At 42.0% G+C, this 19,405-nt stretch overlaps 1 protein-coding gene across 3 annotated transcripts; it reads right to left on the bottom strand.

Moving 5' to 3' along the window:
* Nucleotides 1-8,929: 8,929 nt before the first annotated feature.
* LOC124389012 (cdc42 effector protein 4-like) lies at nucleotides 8,930-18,458 on the bottom strand. 3 transcript variants are annotated; one of them, XM_046854209.1, is made up of 2 exons: nucleotides 18,250-18,458; nucleotides 8,930-10,597 (listed from the first exon to the last, which is right to left on the bottom strand). In XM_046854209.1, the coding sequence occupies exon 2, from the start codon at nucleotides 10,373-10,375 to the stop codon at nucleotides 9,632-9,634; it is 744 nt and encodes a 247-aa protein (XP_046710165.1). In that variant the 5' UTR covers nucleotides 10,376-10,597; nucleotides 18,250-18,458; the 3' UTR covers nucleotides 8,930-9,631. The 3 variants fall into 3 exon arrangements, 2 of the variants coding, with proteins under 2 accessions (XP_046710165.1, XP_046710164.1); XM_046854208.1 differs by lacking the exon at nucleotides 18,250-18,458 and adding an exon at nucleotides 11,770-11,830; XR_006926501.1 differs by lacking the exon at nucleotides 8,930-10,597 and adding an exon at nucleotides 11,909-11,961.
* Nucleotides 18,459-19,405: the final 947 nt, after the last annotated feature.

The following is a 19,405-nucleotide window of genomic DNA, read 5'->3' as shown; positions in this document are numbered from 1 at the left end:
TAAAAGCACTGCACTCACATGCACACCATCATTAGGTAGTAATGATTTCATGAACTTTTTTAATAATAAAATTGAAAACATCAGGCAAGAAATCCAGACGGTTAATATAAATCCAAATTATTTTACAAGTAACCCTGTAGACAGCAGTGTAAGTATAACGGACAATCAACTACAAAGCTTCACTCCTATTCATGAGAATGACTTAATTTCATTAATCTCCTCATCAAAATCATCAACCTGCATTCTCGATCCCTTGCCTACAAGTTTCTTTAAACAGATAGCTCCAGAGGTAATTAAACCTGTTTTAATAATAATTAACTCTTCCATTAGCACTGGTTATGTACCTAAATCCTTCAAACTGGCAGTTATCCACCCCCTTATTAAGAAACCTGACCTTGACCTATGTCAGTTGTCCAACTACAGACCAATATCAAATCTCCCCTTTATATCCAAAATTTTAGAAAAGGTTGTAGCACAGCAGTTATGCTCACACCTGCTTATGAATAACATTTTTGAAATGTATCAGTCAGGATTTCGGCCTCATCATAGCACAGAGACGGCACTAGTTAAGGTGGTAAATGACCTGTTATTGGCCTCCGATCAGGGTTTTGTCTCCTTACTTGTTTTGCTCGACCTTAGTGCAGCTTTTGACACCATTGATCACACTATACTACTTGCTAGACTTGAGAACATTGTTGGAATAAAGGGAACAGCTCTCTCTTGGCTCAGGTCTTATTTGACTGATCGCTATCAGTTTGTTGATGTAAATGGTGAGTTCTCCACACTCTCTGAGGTAAAGTTTGGTGTTCCTCAAGGATCTGTCTTAGGCCCACTGCTTTTCTCTGTATATATGCTGCCCCTTGGTAAAATCATTCATAAACATGGGATTCGCTTCCATTGCTATGCTGATGACACACAGCTGTATATTTCAGCAAAGCCAGATGAGCGAGATCAGCTAAACAGTATTGAGAAGTTTATAAAGAACATTAGACAGTGGATGCTTAATAACTTTCTTCTGCTCAACTCAGATAAGACGGAAGTACTTTTACTAGGACCACATGCAGCTAGAAGTAAACTTTCCGATTACGTAGCATCTCTAGATGGTGTTTCTGTTTCAGCATGTACGGCTGTCAAAGACCTTGGTGTGATTATTGACCCGAGTCGTTCCTTTGAGTCTCACGTGAATAATATCACCAGGATCGCCTTCTTTCACCTTAGAAATTTTGCTAAAATTAGAAATATGATGTCGTTACAGGATGCAGAAAAACTAGTTCATGCTTTTGTTACTTCTAGATTAGACTACTGTAACGCTTTACTGTCTGGGTGTGCGGTAAGTGCATAAATAAGCTTCAGTTAGTCCAGAATGCAGCAGCAAGGGTCCTCACTAGATCTAGGAAATACGACCACATCACCCCGTTTTAATCAGTCTGCACTGGCTCCCAATCAAATCTCGCATAGATTATAAAATATTACTACTGACGTATAAAGCACTTAACGGTCTCGCACCGCAGTATCTGAGTGAACTTCTGTACCAGTATGATCCTCCACGCCTACTTAGATCAAAAGGTGCTGGCTATCTGTTGGTTCCTCAAATAATGAAGACTACAGCAGGGGGCAGATCTTTCTCTTATAAAGCCCCACAGTTATGGAACAGCCTTCCAACCAGTGTTCGGGACTCGGACACAGTCTCAGTGTTCAAGTCGAGGTTGAAAACTTATTTATTTAGTCAAGCCTTTTATCAGTAGATTTTTCTTAGGTAAAGGCTCAGATCTGGAGGGAGCATGGATATAGAGTGTTTGGTGAACTGGTATATTTGTATGCTGTCGTCCCTCACATTCACACGTTCACTCGGGTTTGTTGACGGTGGTGTGGTGGGTCGTCTCTTATCCCAGAGATCCCTCATGTCTGTGTTACCTTCTGGTTCTCCCTTTTAGTTATGCTGCCATAGCGAGTCTTGCCGAGTCCAAACTGCACAGTGACATTAACTTTCATACACCAATAGTTACACTTAATAATCCATATCCTTCTCTCTCTCTCTCTCTCTCTCTCTCTCTCTCGGTCGAGTTAAACATGCTCCTGAGGTTCCAGTGACCACTGTTCCTGCCCCTCGCCCCTCCGTGGATCTTCACACTTCTGTGCAGCTTGGGACGGTATCTCATCAACACCTTGGGTGGTTCCATGTAATTCCGGAGTAGAACGGGTGCTTTTGAGGATGGATTGGACTGTAGTTGGTTTTGGCGGTCTGCTGCACTGACTCGGAAGTGCAGTTTGCTTCTGATCGTCATCACTGTACCCCGCAACTTTGTATATCTGCTTCAAATGGACATTTGGTGCAACCCAGATGAGGATGGGTTCCCTCTTGAGTCTGGTTCCTCTCAAGGTTTCTTCCTTATGCCATCTCGGGGAGTTTTTCCTTGCCACAGTTGCTCATCAGCGACAAACTTACTTACAAAGAACATATTTACGTTTGGGAGCCAGTGTAGACTGATTAAAACAGGGGTGATGTGGTCATATTTCCTAGATCTAGTGAGGACCCTTGCTGCTGCATTCTGGACTAACTGAAGCTTATTTATGCACTTACTCGCACACCCAGACAGTAAAGCGTTACAGTAGTCTAATCTAGAAGTAACAAAAGCATGAACTAGTTTTTCTGCATCCTGTAACATCATATTTCTAATTTTAGCAATATTTCTAAGGTGAAAGAAGGCGATCCTGGTGATATTATTCACGTGATACTCAAAGGAAAGACTCGGGTCAATAATCACACCAAGGTCTCTGACAGCCGTACATGCTGAAACAGAAACACCATCTAGAGATGCTACGTAATTGGAAAGTTTACTTCTAGCTGCATGTGGTCCTAGTAAAAGTACTTCCGTCTTATCTGAGTTGAGCAGAAGAAAGTTATTAAGCATCCACTGTCTAATGTCCTTTACACACTTCTCAACATTGTTTAGCTGATCTCGCTCATCTGGCTTTGCTGAAATATACAGCTGTGTGTCATCAGCATAGCAATGGAAGCGAATCCCATGTTTATGAATGATTTCACCAAGAGGCAGCATATATAAAGAGAAAAGCAGTGGGCCTAAGACAGATCCTTAAGGAACACCAAACTTTACCTTATAGAGTGTGGAGAACTCACCATTTACATCCACAAACTGATAGCGATCAGTCAAATAAGACCTGAGCCAAGAGAGCTGTTCCTTTATTCCAACAACGTTCTCAAGTCTAGCAAGCAGTATAGTGTGATCAATGGTGTCAAAAGCTGCACTAAGGTCAAGCAAAACAAGTAAGGAGACAAAACCCTGATCGGAGGCCAATAACAGGTCATTTACCACCTTAACTAGCGCCGTCTCTGTGCTATGATGAGGTCGAAATCCTGACTGATACATTTCAAAAATGTTATTCATAAGCAGGTGTGAGCATAACTGCTGTGCTACAACCTTTTCTAAAATTTTGGATATAAAGGGGAGATTTGATATCGGTCTGTAGTTGGACAACTGACATGGGTCAAGGTCAGGTTTCTTAATAAGGGGGTGGATAACTGCCAGTTTGAAGGATTTAGGTACATAACCAGTGCTAATGGAAGAGTTAATTATTTTTTTTACACTTCATCCACCCTCACCCTCAGCACTGGAGCTCCCCAGGGTTGTGTTCTGAGCCTCCTGCTGTACTCACTGTACACATATGACTGTGTGGCCTCTTCCAACTCCACCACCATCATCAAGTTTGCTGACGACACTGTTGTGGTGGGCCTGATCTCCAACAACGATGAGACGGACTACCTACAGGAGGTTAAAAACCTGAAGAGATGGTGCCAGGTGAACAACCTTCTCCTGAACGTCAGCAAGACTAAGGAGTTGATCGTGGACTTCAGCATGAAGCAGGAGCAGCCATACCAACCGCTAAACATCAACGGGACCCCAGTGGAGAGAGTGGACAGTTTCCGGTACCTTGGTTTTCACATCACACAGGACCTGTCTTGATCCTGTCACATCAACACAATTGTGAAGAAGGCCCGGCAGCATCTGTACCATCTGAGACGCTTAAGGGACTTTAAACTACCCTCTCAGGTGCTAAAGACTTTCTACACCTTCACCATTGAGAGCGTTCTGACAGGTAGCATCACTTCCTGGTTCTGGAACAGCATTATGCAGGACAGGCGAGCCCTCCAAAGGGTGGTGCATTCAGCTAAAAGTACCATCCACACCAAGCTCCCTGACCTGCAGGACATCTACAGCACGCGGTGCAGGACCAGAGCCAGGAAGATTGTGAAGGACCTCAGCCATCCCAATAATGGACTCTTTTCTCTGTTGTGTTCAGGAAAACGCTTCCGCTCCCTGAACGCAAACACAGAGAGAATGAGGAGGAGCTTCTTCCCGCAGGCCATTCGGAGTTTAAACTAGGAAACACCCAGGATCTAAAAAACTGGCCCACTCTCTCCATCATCAGACCTTTTTCCCTGCACATATCTCACTTTTTGTGCTACAACACTTTAGACACTGGACTTGCACAGCACAGTGCACTTTACATTTCATATTTTTTATATTCTTATTTTTTATACCACACCATACCGCACAAGGACACTTGCAAATGTAATCTGCGCAACCGACTGCACTCAAATTGCTATAAGGACTTTGTATCAAAACAAAATAGTTTATGCTAGGGTTAGGGTTAGGGAAAGGAGTAGAAACTTTCAGTATACATTTCAGACTGGATCACTTTTTCTTTAGTTCTGTAACTGCCCCGTCTGTCCCACTGACTCGTTTATCAGAAGCAGCAACATGTTGCCACTTGCGCTGCTTCCGTTTATTAATGATTCTGCTGCGGCAGCCACCAGATAATTTTGTTTTCACCTCCATTTACAAGTGTGTACATCTCTGCGTTTCTTTGCTCTTTTCTCACCTTTCACAATTAATCACCGTAACAAAATTACAATTGTATGTCAGGATTATGGAAATAAGTAGAATATATTAATATGGATTAGCAGTCATTAGGTGATTTGCATTGACTTTATGGTAAAAGTGGGTGTGTACATGGCAGGATATGAGGCTGATTCATGTACACACACTTGCAGGTGATTTATAATGGAAACATTGCTTACAGTTTTACAAATCTTAATATATTAGGGTGTATGTAATTTTTTGCTTTTGGGCGTACGTACACTTTTAGTAAGAATCACATACAGTTTTATAAATAGGACCCCAGGATGGTGGAGGTGGTGTGATGTGGGAAACATTTCTTCACCACACTTTTGCCCTTTAACAATCATGAATTAAATCCCACTGATTATTAAGAGTTTTGCTGCTGATCATGTTCATCACTTCATGACCACAATTTACCATCTTCTAACATCTACTATTAGACCACCACCTCATCTTCTGAACATATTGATGAGTTTAGTATTGTTCATTGTCCTTCTCTGCCACTGGTCTGAATCATTAGGTGAAATATCAAGAATTTGTAGATATTAAAGACAATTAAATTAAATGTTAACTATAAATATTAATATATTATTAAATTACAGTAGCCATTTTTTGTTGTTCATTAAACCTGTAATCATTACAGAGTTTATTATATTATTCTTTCCTGAACAAAGAAACATCTTGCACTATGACTCCATATGCTCCACATCCTGTTCCAAACTGATCACAGCTTCCACTAAGTTCTACTGACTCCGAGTCATAGAGGAAGAGCAAAGAAAACGCAAAAAAAACAAAAAGAGAGAAATGTGTTAAACACACAGCAGCACACAGAATGATTATTCCACTGCTCTTTTTAATGAAAAGCCCATAATAATGTTTTTCTTTATTGCGGTGGCGAGTGTATTAAACAGTATTAATTCAGATAAAACAATAAAAAAATACAAAGCTGTAAATGTTGTACATTTCCCATTAGCCATCATTCTCTTAAAATAATGCAATACAAACACAACATTAAGGAAGAAATCAGAAACAAAGCGAGGCAACATTTAAGGTTAGATGATAAATAAATGATTATTTTAAAGAAATCTTAAGTCATCTTAACTAATACTTAATGCATTTCAAACCAAAACAATAACAACTTCTTACACCATGACACTGGAAGCTACAAAACTACATGTGTAGGACATATCCACCACAATGCTTTTTACACCCAGTACCACTATCACACTCAGTACCACTATTACACCTCATCTCACCCAGAACCTAATCTAACACAGAACTTTATCAATGTGTGTGTGCGCATGTTTGTGTATGTGTATATGTATGTATGTATGTATGAATGAGTGTGTGTGTATATATATGTATGTATTTGTGTTGGTTTGTGAAGGTTACAACAGTCAGCAATTAGTAGGAAGTGTCCAGGCCTCTGCTCTGAATGACTTAAGCACATCTGCAGCCACAGGACAGCACCAGTCTCTCACACTGCTCTGGTGGGATTTTGAGCCACTCTTCTTTCAGTCTCCTCCACATTTCGGTGACTGTAGTGGGTTTCTTGGCCATAACTTTGTCACCAAGGATTTTCCAGAGGTTCTCTATTGCAGGGGTGGCCAACCCGTGGCTCGCGAGCTGCATGCGGCTCTTTGGCTGGTTTCATGCGGCTCTTACGTTCCTTTCGAAGTTTGTGTGTGTTTGATTTTTAATGTGCGTGTTCGCTTTGCTTAAGTTCAATACGGTATTTTTAAGACTTAAATGAGCTTGCCCCTACTGGGAAACTTTGCGGTACATCAGACCTTGGCATGAGGCCAATCATAAATTACAGGGATGCACCGAGAATTTTCGGAAATACCTAAATCAGCGAAACAACACAGCAGAAACACAATTGTAATGACGCAATAAAAAAGCGCAGCAGCACACGGTTATCTGGATAAGAGCAACATGTCTGCGGTGTGCGGAGAGCGATTTGCAAAACATGCAATACTGAAATTTCAAGAGGGGGTGTATCTGCAAAGAGTTTCTCAAAGTCGGGTTTAATTTATCACCTGAAATCCAAACATCCCGATTGCCTTCTAAATATGAGAAGAACGCGACGCAGAAAAGTAAAGTCAACCCGAGCATGCGCACTCCGTCTGTAGAGGACGATTGTGAAAAGGCAGGAAAGTTTTCCAGTGATGATGCCGAGGCAAAAGGCATAACACAAAAAATGATGGATTTCATTGACTTTTGAATTGAATTTTCATTTCGATGCATCCCTAAAATATTATCGTTGGTGTGGCCCTCTGACACATTTCAGGTTTCTCATGTGGCCCCTTGTAAACATTAATTGCCCCCCCCTGCGGTATATTCATCTCACGCACATGCGCATTTGACGAAAATACCATATTGAACTTAAGCGAAGTGAACACGCACAAAAACACTACCCTGAAACACGTGCAATCAAAGCATCGATCTGTTCTGACTGACACACATGTGAAAGAATTGATTCGAGTGGCAGCAACGGAATACGAGGCAGATTTGAAGGGGATTGTTTAAGGCAAGGAATGCCAAAAGTCCCACTAAGTAACATGAACAGTAAAAGAAAAACGCTATTGTAAATTATTATATTTTTGTTTGTGGACTTGGTTAAACTAAGAGTTTGTGTGTGTGAGACAGTGCACACAATGTTCATTGTTGAAAATGACTGTCCTGTGGTCTTAGAACTGTAGGAGTCAATTTCTGTCATGTTGGTGTGTGACATTTACAATAAATCTGGCTGAGCAGAGGTGTGCGTGTGTGTGTGTGTGTGTAAGAGGAAGGGATGGGTGATGTTCATGTGTGCCCATGTGTATGATGTGGCTCTTTGCGGTAACACAGTCAAAAATGACTCTCGGTCTCTGACTGGTTGGCCACCCCTGACCTATTGGGTTGAGATCAGGACTCTGGTCAGGCCATGTGAATATTTCAATGTTTTCAGTTTCAAGGAACTGCTTTACCCGTTTTGCTGTGTGACATGGAGCGTTGTCCTGCATGAACACTGCGGGCTGATTGGGTGATGAACGCAGGGAAGGAACCATATGTTGTTGAAGAAGGTTCTGATAAACATTTGCATTCACTCTGCCATGTAGCTGTATAAGAGACCCAACTCCTGCTGCAGAAAACATGCCCCAAACCATGACACTTCCTCCTCCACTTTTCACTGACTTCTTTACACACTTTGGGTTCAGTCTTTCTCCAGTTTGTCGCCGAACATAATGTTTCCCATCGGACCCAAATAAATTAAACTTGCTTTCATCACTGAAGTGAACTTTGGACCAGTTCTCCTCTGTCCACACAACATGCTTCTTAGCAAAGCTTAGTCTAGTATTTTATTCTTTCTGCTAATGAGAGGTTTGGTCACTGCAGAGTGGGCTTTCAGTCCAAATGCTCTTAAATGTCGAGACACTGTATGACGAGACAGATCCTTACCCTGTTCATTGAGATCCTCCGCAGTATCCTGTCCTCTCTTGTATTTGTCTTCCCTGGACGACCAGCCTTCTTGGTGGACTTGGATGAGTTTGTGATGTAAAGATTCAATATTCTTGAAATCACAGATTTGGAACGACCAACTTGTTTTGCTATGGCTGATAGGGTCGTCCCTTTGGCCTTCATCTGGACAACCTGCTGCCGGAGGCTTTCAGTCACTTTAGAATGGCCCACCATCTTGCAGAGTCAGTGAAACTGGAAGTTAGGCTGCCAGTTAAATAGGGGTTGACAGATAATCAAGGAAATTAGCACCAGGTACCAGATTAACACCAATAACTGGGAGGTATCTGAAAGTGTTCTTTAATTTTGATCAGTGTGTTTTCTGCAAAATAATAATGTTTTTTTTTTTTTTAAGTCTTAATTATTTTGTGGAAAATGTGTTCTGGTATCATGGTATAGACAGGACAAAAACTCCTTCAACTGTTGAGCAGTGAAGATCACATTATTTCAGAATTGTTCAATTGTTTATAAATTGTTCTCTAATTTTGATCGCCAGTGTATGTGTATGTATCAAATCAAATCAACACAAACATGTATATGTATGTGTGTGTCTGTGTGTATGTATATGTATGTGTGTCTGTCTGTCTGTGTGTGTGTGTGTGTGTGTGTGCGCACGTGCACCAGGATTTAAATGGTCCCAAACATCACACTTCATTTAAAAGTCTAGCTTGACTGATGGTGCATTCCGTCAGGATGCTCTTTGATGTATGAGGTGGTATCAAAAAGTTTCTAAACTAGTTTTGTAACATTCTAACAGATGGCAGCACAAGTCACAGGGAGAACCTTAAGTCAGTGTGCCAAAAGACATGGGCTTGTGTACATCAGGAGCTGTGCAACTGGTGCTATTCTGACCACGTACCTCACCACAGCTGCTTTTCTGACCAGGTGTGCACCGTCACCGAGCTCCTCACACGCGAGTTTCTCGCTGTCTCACTTTCACACTCAAGATTTGACTCCTGTGGACTTCGCCCTCTTCCAGAAGATGAAGATCCAGTTCAAAGGCCGTTTTGAGATCAGGCGCAAATCACTAAAGGTGCTTGACGCGCTTTGTAAAGAAGACTTTCAGAACACTGGGGGCGCTGTATTACTGTACAAGATAACTATTTTGAAGATGACAGAGTGAAAACTTAGATAAATAAAGTACTTTCTTGTAAACAGAGCGGGTTCCCATACCTTTTGATATCACCTCATATGTGTGGATGAAATAGTCTTTATACTCTGATCTCATCCTCATCCATGAACAGGAAGTCGTTGTCATTGATGTTAATGCTGTGTATGCTGCTACATGTCTTAATCTCATGTGCTATTTGTGGTTTCTCCCCATTTAATACAGAGCTAAATGTAGACACACATGGCACCTTCTGTTCCTGCCTCTGATTTTCTGTGAGGTCTTTCTGCTTCTGCTCCATGACACTGAGGACATCTCCGAGCATGGAGGGCCCGAGGTCGATGTGGAAGGATAGAATGGACTCTGAACGTTTCATTCCTTTACCAGAGGATGGTGTGAACATGGGGAGTTCGCTCAGCTCCCCGAAACGCTGTTCCTTCAACTCTAAGCTCTGCCCACCAATCCCTGACGTTCTTCCTTTCCTTTCCAGAAAGTTTAAGGAGGTGCTCTGTGGAAGATGGAGCTTCAAGTCCTGATCTTCAATCTCATAAGGAAGAGAGCATGCACTGTTAGCGGTTAGCATGTAACTCGTAGCCTTGGAGTTTCGCTCAGACTGTGAGCGTTTGTTGCCTTTGATGCTGGGATGCAGAAGGACGTTTTTATGCACATGATTGCTTAATTCTTGTGGTGCTCTGAGAAAGGACGTGTCTCCGAAGGCTTCACCTCCACGACCAATGTGCATTGTATGGCGGAAATCAGCAAGCGGTGCGCTAATCATCTTCACTGTCAGGTCAGAGTGGGAGCGGCGCTTTGCCCCAGATGAGGTCAGCTGCTTCAGGATCGGCATAGCAACAACACAAACTACTTCCTTTACATTGAGAGGGGAGTTCCCGTAGGAGGTGAGATATTCTGTACAGCTCTATTCAACTCTATTATGCTTTCATGAATGGAACCTTCAGGAAGTGAGATCATGAAATATCACTGTCTATGTTTCTATGAGTGAGAAGATTTTCACACAGAAAAAAAATCTAAACCACAGATGCCCAGAGGTTCAGCTCCAAAAAAGGACCTGAGGACAGAAAGGAGAGAGAGACATCATTTGAATATAAGCAGCAAGGAGAAGCTTTTATCTGTTCCTTTTACCACATACACATACAAACAGGGTACGTCATGCAGCGAAATGCTTTTTACGATGGTCCAGCATGAGGGAATAGAATGGGGAGAAAAATAAAACAAAGAAAAAGAAGTCAGTACAGGCGGATCTGAACTCTAACCCCAGTGCATCGTCACACAGGATACGACACCTACAGCAGAGGGGGTTCTAGGCTGTGTGGACAGCAGAGGGGGTTCAGGGATATGTGGGCAGTAGAGGGGGTTGAGGGGCTATGTGGGGATACCACAGGGGGTGTGTAGAGGCAACAAAGAGGGTTTGGGGCTGTGTAGGGGTTCGGGAGTGTGCAGGGGCAGCAGGGGGAGTATGAGACTGAGTGGGCAGCAGAGTGGGTTTGGGGCTGTGTAGGGGCAGCAGAAGAAGTTTGGGACTGAGTGAGCAGCAGAGGAGGTTTTGGGGTGTGTGGGCAGCAGAGGGGTTTCAGGACTAAGTGGGCAGCAGAGGGGGTTTGGTGGTGTGTAGGAACAGCAGAGAGGGTTCCGGGGTGTATGGGAACAGCAGAGGGGGTTCGGGACTGAGTGGGCAGCAGAGGGGTTTCGGTGCTGTGAAGAGGCAGCAGAGGGAGTTCGGAGGTGTGTGGGCATTGACCCGTAAATGGAGGCGGAGTCAAAAGAACAGAGCAGTGAGAATCATACACCAGATCAGTGTACTGTTTTTCAGTGAGAGGATAAAGAGGGAAAAGAGAGACAAGTGAGTGTGTGTGACAAATAGAAAACAGAGTAGAACCAAACGAATAGAATAAAAAGAGAAAATCAGATCAAGAATAAAAAGTACGGTGATTTCCGGACTATTAAGCGCACCCAAATATAAACCACACCCACTGAATTTGGGTGATTTAAAAGATTTTTATTTTGATCATAAATACGCCACACCTGTCTATAAGCCACAGGTGTCTACACTGAAACTAATGAACTTTACACAGGCTTTAATGAAAGACAGTGTCTGTTACACGGCTTGTATCTAAACAGTAGCCTACCAAGAAAGTCATTGTTCACTGTCTTCCTCCTTCCTTTCACAACTATTTCTCTCAAAAGTTTATCTTTTGGCATCGTCGTGTGTTAAAAACTCACCATCGGTGAATCTTTTCTCCCGATGCCGTGCAGCTCAGAACACAGGTGAAGTGTGTTTTCATGCCCGGTTGTTTTCAGCGTGACGAATGATTCACATTTCCTGTAGACGGTCCAAGTGAGCGGCAGGTCAAACGTCAGAGGAACATCATCCATATTTATGATGTGCTGCGGCCCGATTCAGTGGAAGCGCATCTGAATTAATATAAAGAGTTTCATTGGGTTACCTGAACACATTTGGCAATTTCATTGGTCTAATGTTATTGGGCTCAGTTTTTTGCTTGTGAAACCGGGAAAAACCAGGAAAAATCCATAAATTTGCCGCTTCATTGTTGAGCCGTGGGGTTTAAAACGTGGGAAAAAAGTAGCGGCTTATAGTGCGGAAAATACGATAATAAGAGAAAGAAAATGTATGAAATGGAAGAGAGGAATAAACAAATAATGGACTCATACAGACAGAGAATAAACGACTGTTGAGGGTTAGAGAATAAGTTTTGGGGGGTAAAGGTCAAAAGTTAAAGGTTAGTGAACCCAGCCAACTTTTAAATACTGACCAATCAGAGGCTCTCTCAATATATGCTTCTGATTAAATCATGTGACATGCATTATCATGGACAGAGCCTACATAAGGGGTGTGTGTGTGTGTGAGAGAAAGAAAGAAACATTGATGCTATGACAATAGGGAAACACAGAATGAATAGAACACACAATGTTTGAGTCACTACACACACTCTATTCAGGCCTCAAAACTGTGCGTGTGCGTGCGTGTGAGAGAGAGAGACAGACAGACAGACAGAAGGGGAATAAATAAGAATGTGCACTATTGCTAAGTGACACACACACACACACACACACACACACACACACACACACACACATACCATTCAAAGAAAGAGAGAGTGGGTAAGTGGAAAGTTAAGGCCACACCCACAATCTATACAGTCTGTGATGCTCAGCAATGCCAGGATCATCCTCACACACTTCGGAAGTGTGTAGGGGCAACAGAGGGAGTTTAAGTCTGTGTAGGGTTAGGGTTAGGGTTGTATAGGGGCAGCAGAGGGGATTCGGGAATGTGTAGAGGCAGCAGAGGTGATATGGGACTGAGTGAGCAGCAAAGTGGGTTGGGGGCTGTGTGGGCACCAGAGCGGGTTTGGGGCTGAGTAGGGGCAGCAGAGGGGGTTCGAAGATGTGTGGGCAGAAGAAAGGGTTCAGGACTATATGGGTTTGGGGCTGTGTGGGTATCAGAGTGGGTTCGGAACTGACGGAACAGCAGAGGGGTTCTGAGCAGTGTGAGCAGCAGAGGGGGTCCTGACTAAGTAGGAAGCGGCGGGGTCTGGGGTGTATGAGCAGCAGAGAGGGGTTTGGGGTGTGTGGGCAGCAGAGTGGGGTTTGGGGACTAAGAGGGCAGCAGAGGGAGTTCGGGCTGTAAAGGGCCGCAGAGAGAGTCCGGGCGGTTGGGGTGAGCGTTGACCAGTGAATGGAGGCGGGGTCAAAGGAACTGACCAGTGAAAATCATACACCAGAGTAGTAGTACTGTGTTTCAGTGAGAGAATAAAGAGGGAAAGAGAGAAGTGTGTGTGTGTGTGTGTGTGTGTGTGTAAGAAAGAGCAAGCATTACTGCATTATGTTGGGGCATTACTGAAGGGCCCCACCATAACAAATAGAACACAAAGAAAAAAATCAGATCAAGAATAAAAAGTAATAAGAGAAAGAAAATGGATGAAATGGAAAAGAGGAATAAACAAATAATGGACTCATACAGACAGAGAATAAACGATTGTTTAAGGTTAGAGAATAAATGTTAAGGGGTTAAATGTCAGAGATCAAAGGTTAGTTAATACAGCCTACTTTTAAATACTGACCAATCAGAGGCTCTCTTTTAATATATTCTCCTAATTAAATCATGTGACAAGCATTATCATGGACAGAGCCTACATAGGGTGTGTGTGTGTGTGTGAGAGTGTGAGAGAAAGAAACATTATTGCTATGACAATAGGGAAACAGAATGAATAGAACTCTAACAAGTACACACAATGTCTGAGTCACTACACACACTCTATTCAGGCCTCAAAACTGTGTGTGTGTGTGTGTTTCAGATCAAACTAATTTCATTATTAGTAAAAGAGAACACAAGTGAACACAACATGGATTTTTTAATATTGAGGGAAAACAAAATCCAAAACTACAAGACCCTGTGTGAAAAAGTGTTTGCCCCTAAACCTAAAACTGCTTGGGCCACCCTTAGCAGCAACAACTACAATCAAGTGTTTGTGTTTGTGAGTCTGTTTCTGCGCAGTGGAGGGATCTTGGTCACTCATCTATACAGAATTGTTGTAATTCAGCCACATTGGAGGGTTTTCGAATATTAACCGCCTTTTTACGGTCATGCCACAGCATCTCAATAAGATTTAAGTCAGGACTTTGACTAGGCCACTCCAAAGTCTTCATTTTGTTTTTCGTCAGCCATTCACAGCAGATGGCAGGACATTCTCCTTCAGGATATACTGGTAAATAGCAGAATTCATGGTTCCATTTATCACAGCAAGTCTTCCAGGTCCTGAACAGCCCCAGACCATCACACTACCACCACCATATTTTATTGTTGGTATGATGTTCTTTTTCTAAAATGCGCTGTTACTTTTACACCAGACTTTATGGAACACACACCTTCCAAAAAGTTCAACTTTTGTCTTGTCAGTCCACAGAGTATTTTCCCAAAAGTCTTGGGGATCATCAAGATGTTTTCTGGCAAAACTGAGACGAACCTTTATATACTTTTTGCTCAGCAGCAGTTTTCGTCTTGGAGCATTTTTGCCGTCTCTTTCTCATGGTGGAGTCATGAACACTGACCTTCACTGAGGCAAGTGAGGCTTGCAGTTCTTTCACACAGAGATGGGATTTTGTTTTCCCTCAATAATAAAAACCTTAATTTAAAAACGGCATGTTGTGTTTACTTGTGTTATTTTTTACTAATATTTAAATTATTTGATGATCTGATTAAAGTGTGACAAACATACAAAAAAATAAGAAATCAGGAATCACTGTGTGTGTGTGTGTGTGTGTGTCTGTCCATTCACAGAAAGAGAGAAAGAGTAAGTGGAAACAAGTTAAGGCCACACCCACAATCTATACACTCTGTGTGTCTAAGCAGTGCCAGGATCATCCTTACACACACACACACACACACACACACACACACACACACACACACACACACACACAATTTTATCTCTGCTATAAACCCAAGAGTATAAGTGGTGTGTATGTGTGCGTGGGTGTGTATGATTACACATTCATCACTGTTCGGATGGAAACCCCCTGTAAAACACACACACACACACACACACACACACACACACACACACACACACACAGACACACACACACACACACACACACACACACACACACACACACACACACACACACACACACACTCTACATCAGGGGTCACCAACCTTTTTGACACTGAGAGCTACTTCTTGGGTACTGAATAATGTGAAGGGCTACCAGTTTGATACAAACTTCTGAAATAACACATTTGCTCAATTTACCTTAAATTATATGTTATTATTAATAATTAATGATATTTATCTCTCTCAGGATCAAACTTAACTGCACAGGGGCCAAAACTTAAAGCACACTTTAGGTCACGGGCCGAACAGGATAAACATTTATTAAACACATTAAACAATGTTTTTTTGAACATAAATATAAATAAATACAGACAGGAATATTATTCCAGAATAAATAAACTTAAACTTTAAATCTTTTGCTCTCCATAAAAATATCTCCTGTCCAAATTATACACTCTTATGCCATTAAAAAAATATAAACTTAAACTTTAAATAACTTTGATATTTTGCTCTCCATAAAAATATCTCCTGTGGAACACCAGACGTCTCACAGCTTCATCATGCAGCTCTTCAGAAACTCTCCCTCGGTAAATAACCTGCTGATGAGACTCTGATTTCTCCTCTGTGTTCACACCAGCTTCACTTTGGGATTTTGTTCTGGTGAAAAACATCTGCTGAAATGTCAGATTCTTCTTTAACTCTTCTACTTTCTGTATCTTCTGCTCTGCATTCAGGTTCTTCAGCTTCTCCTGATGTTTTGTCTCGTAGTTCCGTCTCAGATTCAATTCCTTAATTACAGTCACATATACTCCATTAATAACACACACACACACACACACACACACACACACACACACACACACACACACGTGTTTACCGCCAATGTCAGTAAACATCTACTCAGAGTCAACTTTTCTCTTCACCACTGTGAGGCGCTGTTTCACAATAACTCTACAATAGGGTTAAATACATCAACAGAAGCTGGAATGTTCTCAGGTAGTCTAGTTTTCGGTAAGGCAGATGAAGCGATGCATTATGGGATCTGTAGTTTGTGTTATCAGCGCTTCATATCACCGCGACATTAATAACAATAATAATAGATCTTTATAAAATCATCTCGTGGGACTGATATAATTGTACATCGGGTCGGATGTGACACTGAGTTTGACACCCCTGATCTATGTGAAGACACTGATCATGTTAATGATTTCTCACAATAATGATCAACAATCATTTAACAAAGTAGGAAACAGATATTTTTAGAAAAGACTCGCGGGCGACTCGTGATCCTTCAGGCGACCTGGTGCACCACGTTGGTGACCCCTGGTCTACATGAATGCTGTGGTTGGTGTGGGTTTGGGATAAAAAGATATCAGCTGGACTTCCTTTCCGTTTCTTCTAAAAGTGTTCTCCTGAGATACTCCGCCAGCAGACGTCTGTCTGCACCGAGCGTCTAAACGGCAGCAATTACAGTAGGGACTAGGGGTGGGAGAAAAAAATCAATTCACCAAACTATCACGATTCTTTTTTAAACGATTTTGAGATCGATTTGTTTACCTCAGAATCGATATATATTTAATTATTTTACTTTTCCGGAGAGGTGGTGGGAAGACCACCTCTCCGGGGCTTATTTTGTTGTTGTCTGTATTAGATGACGTCGTATCCGTTTTAAGCTGGCGCGAGAAAGCAAAACCATGGCAGAGGCATGGGAGAAAAACGCTTTGAGAATTGTTTAACGGATAAAGACCCTGCTTTAGTCACAGACAATGCGTCCAATATGGTTATCGCTGCCCAATTAAGTGGCTCTCTCAATATTAAGTGCTACGTGCACACTCATAATCTGACCTCACAGCGCGCACTGAAGCTGCCCGCTGTCGCGAAGTTACTCGGACGAGTACGACGCATCACTGGATTTCCAACAAACGTTACTGGAGCTCCCTGTGCACAAACTTATAACAGACGTTTTAACGAGTTGGAATAGTGCCTATGACATGGTTGAACGTTTTCTGGAGCAACAGCTGCACTGCTCTCACCTGAGGTGAGGAAGAGAGAGAAGGATATTAGCACCTTGACTGAGTTGGACATTGGAACAGTTTAAACAGCACTTTTATTTTATTTTAGAGAGTATTGTTTTTAGTTATTTGTTGCACATTTAAATATTATATTCAAGTATTTGGTACTTGAAAGTTTTATGGTTGAAGGTTCTTTATGCTCTATGTATGTGCTCCTGAAATAAAAATTCAGAAAGATGTGATGCATTGTTTTTGTTAATATAACTCATATACAGTTTTTTTAAGGGTATGATCAAGTATTTGCCATTGTCTAATCTTTATTAAGCAAACAAAAATCACAATTTAAACAATGAATCGCAATAGCTACAGAATCGCAATATGTATTGAATCGCCAGATTAGTGAATCGTCCCAGCCCTAACGCACACACACACGCACGCACACGTGCGCACTGACAAAAGAGATGAAAGTAGCAAAACTCTAAAAAGCTGGAAGACACCATCCTCCAACTCGGTAGGGAATCAACAACTAGCTGATGACCTAAATGAGTTTTACTGTAGATTTGAAACTCCTGGTCTCACACCACACACCCGTCCAGACCATCTCACCACTCGACCATCAACACCTCCAGCAGCCCCCCTCTCTCCCCCTCCTGTACTTCAGGACGTCACACCACGTCACTCCACACCACGTCACACCAAACCACATGACAACACGTCACACCGCACCACGTCACGTCACGTCACGTCACATCACACCAAACCACACCAAGTCACACCGCACCAAACCACATCAGACCACACCACACCACGTCACACCAAACCAAACCACATCACACCAAGTCACACCACACCACGTCATATCACACCAAACCACATCAAGTCACAACACATCACACCAAACATCACATCACACCGCACCAAGTCAAGAGAAAGAGAGAGAGAGAGAGAGAGAGAGAGAGAGAGATTACATCAAGCAAGTAAAGTAACCTATTTGGATAACTTCTGAAAATAAAAAATAAACTGCCTTATGGTTTTTACACACACACACACACACACACACACACACACACACACACAAACACCAGCAAATCGGTAAAAATAAAAGTGAGTCTTACCGCGTTATTATTGACGGTTATGCACGCGCACACAGTCTCCGGTCCAAACTTCAAACGAAAACAATTAAATAACCGGTTTAAAGTGTCAGTAAATACAGTGTCAAAAACTAACTTTATATTCTCCTCCGTGCGTGTGTGTGTGTGTGTGTGTGTGTGTGCGCTCGGTTATATTGATTTACGGCTCGAGTCCACACTGCGCATGCAGTATTGTAAACGTTATTTACTCGAACGCGCATGCGCCTGAACGTAGCAAATGTGTGTGTGTGTGTGTGTGTGTGTGTGTGTGTGTGTGTGTGTGTGAGAGAGAGAGAGAGAGAGAGTCCTGAGTTCACATTAAAGCAAAAAAATAATATAACAAAAAGAAACCAAAATGGTTAAAACAAATATAACATTTCTATTGTACATTTTATTCCAGGTTTTGTTGGTAAAACGGCTTCATGTAAAATACAAAACCGAGCAGAAGTGAATAATGAGAGCTCATAAACTTTTAGACAACACTGTGATGCTTCGCCTTACAAAAGATCTTTCGTAGGTCCTCATTATCAGAGGTTCAATTCAATTCATGTTTATTTGTTTTGCGCTTTTAATAATGAACATTGTCTCAAACTGTTTTCATCCTTTAAAAATATTATATCATATTTGTTCACAGACATATGCAGTTGCTTCGCTACATAATTTTGTTTTAAAATGTATTTATGTAACTGTTAACCTGTATGTATTTTTAATGTTTTGTATTTATTTTAGCTTTACTTCCCTTTCCCTAAGTGGTTATTCTACTTGTCAGGCCGCCATTGTAAATATGAACCTGTTCTTAATGATTTGCCTGAAAAAATTCACACAGATAATGTGGTGATAAAAATGAATATGTTCTTTATAAGTGTAAGTTTGTCCCTGATGAACAAGCCGGGGGAGACTGTGGTGGAACTTTATAGAACCACACAAGCTGTTGATGAGAAACATCGTCTTTAGGTTACGAACGTAAAGCTGCGTCTCAAAGCGTTTTGACGCAGCTCAAGTTCCCGAAGGGGAACTCCAGCTGCACAGACTCGCCTCCAATCGAAGAGAACACTGTTCAGACCAGGACGAAGTGGGAAGATCCACAGAGGAAAGAGGAGCAGGAACAGTGATCACTGGAACCTCAGGAGCATCTTTAACT

Source organism: Silurus meridionalis, chromosome 7, assembly GCF_014805685.1.
Source record: "Silurus meridionalis isolate SWU-2019-XX chromosome 7, ASM1480568v1, whole genome shotgun sequence".
Lineage (NCBI taxonomy): Eukaryota > Metazoa > Chordata > Actinopteri > Siluriformes > Siluridae > Silurus > Silurus meridionalis.
This window is presented reverse-complemented; position numbering and strand designations above follow the sequence as displayed.

What these genes read in the sequence shown, in the direction of transcription:
- LOC124389012 (XM_046854209.1), bottom strand. Translation starts at nt 10,375, where the DNA reads ATGCCGATCCTGAAGCAGCTGACCTCATCTGGGGCAAAGCGCCGCTCC.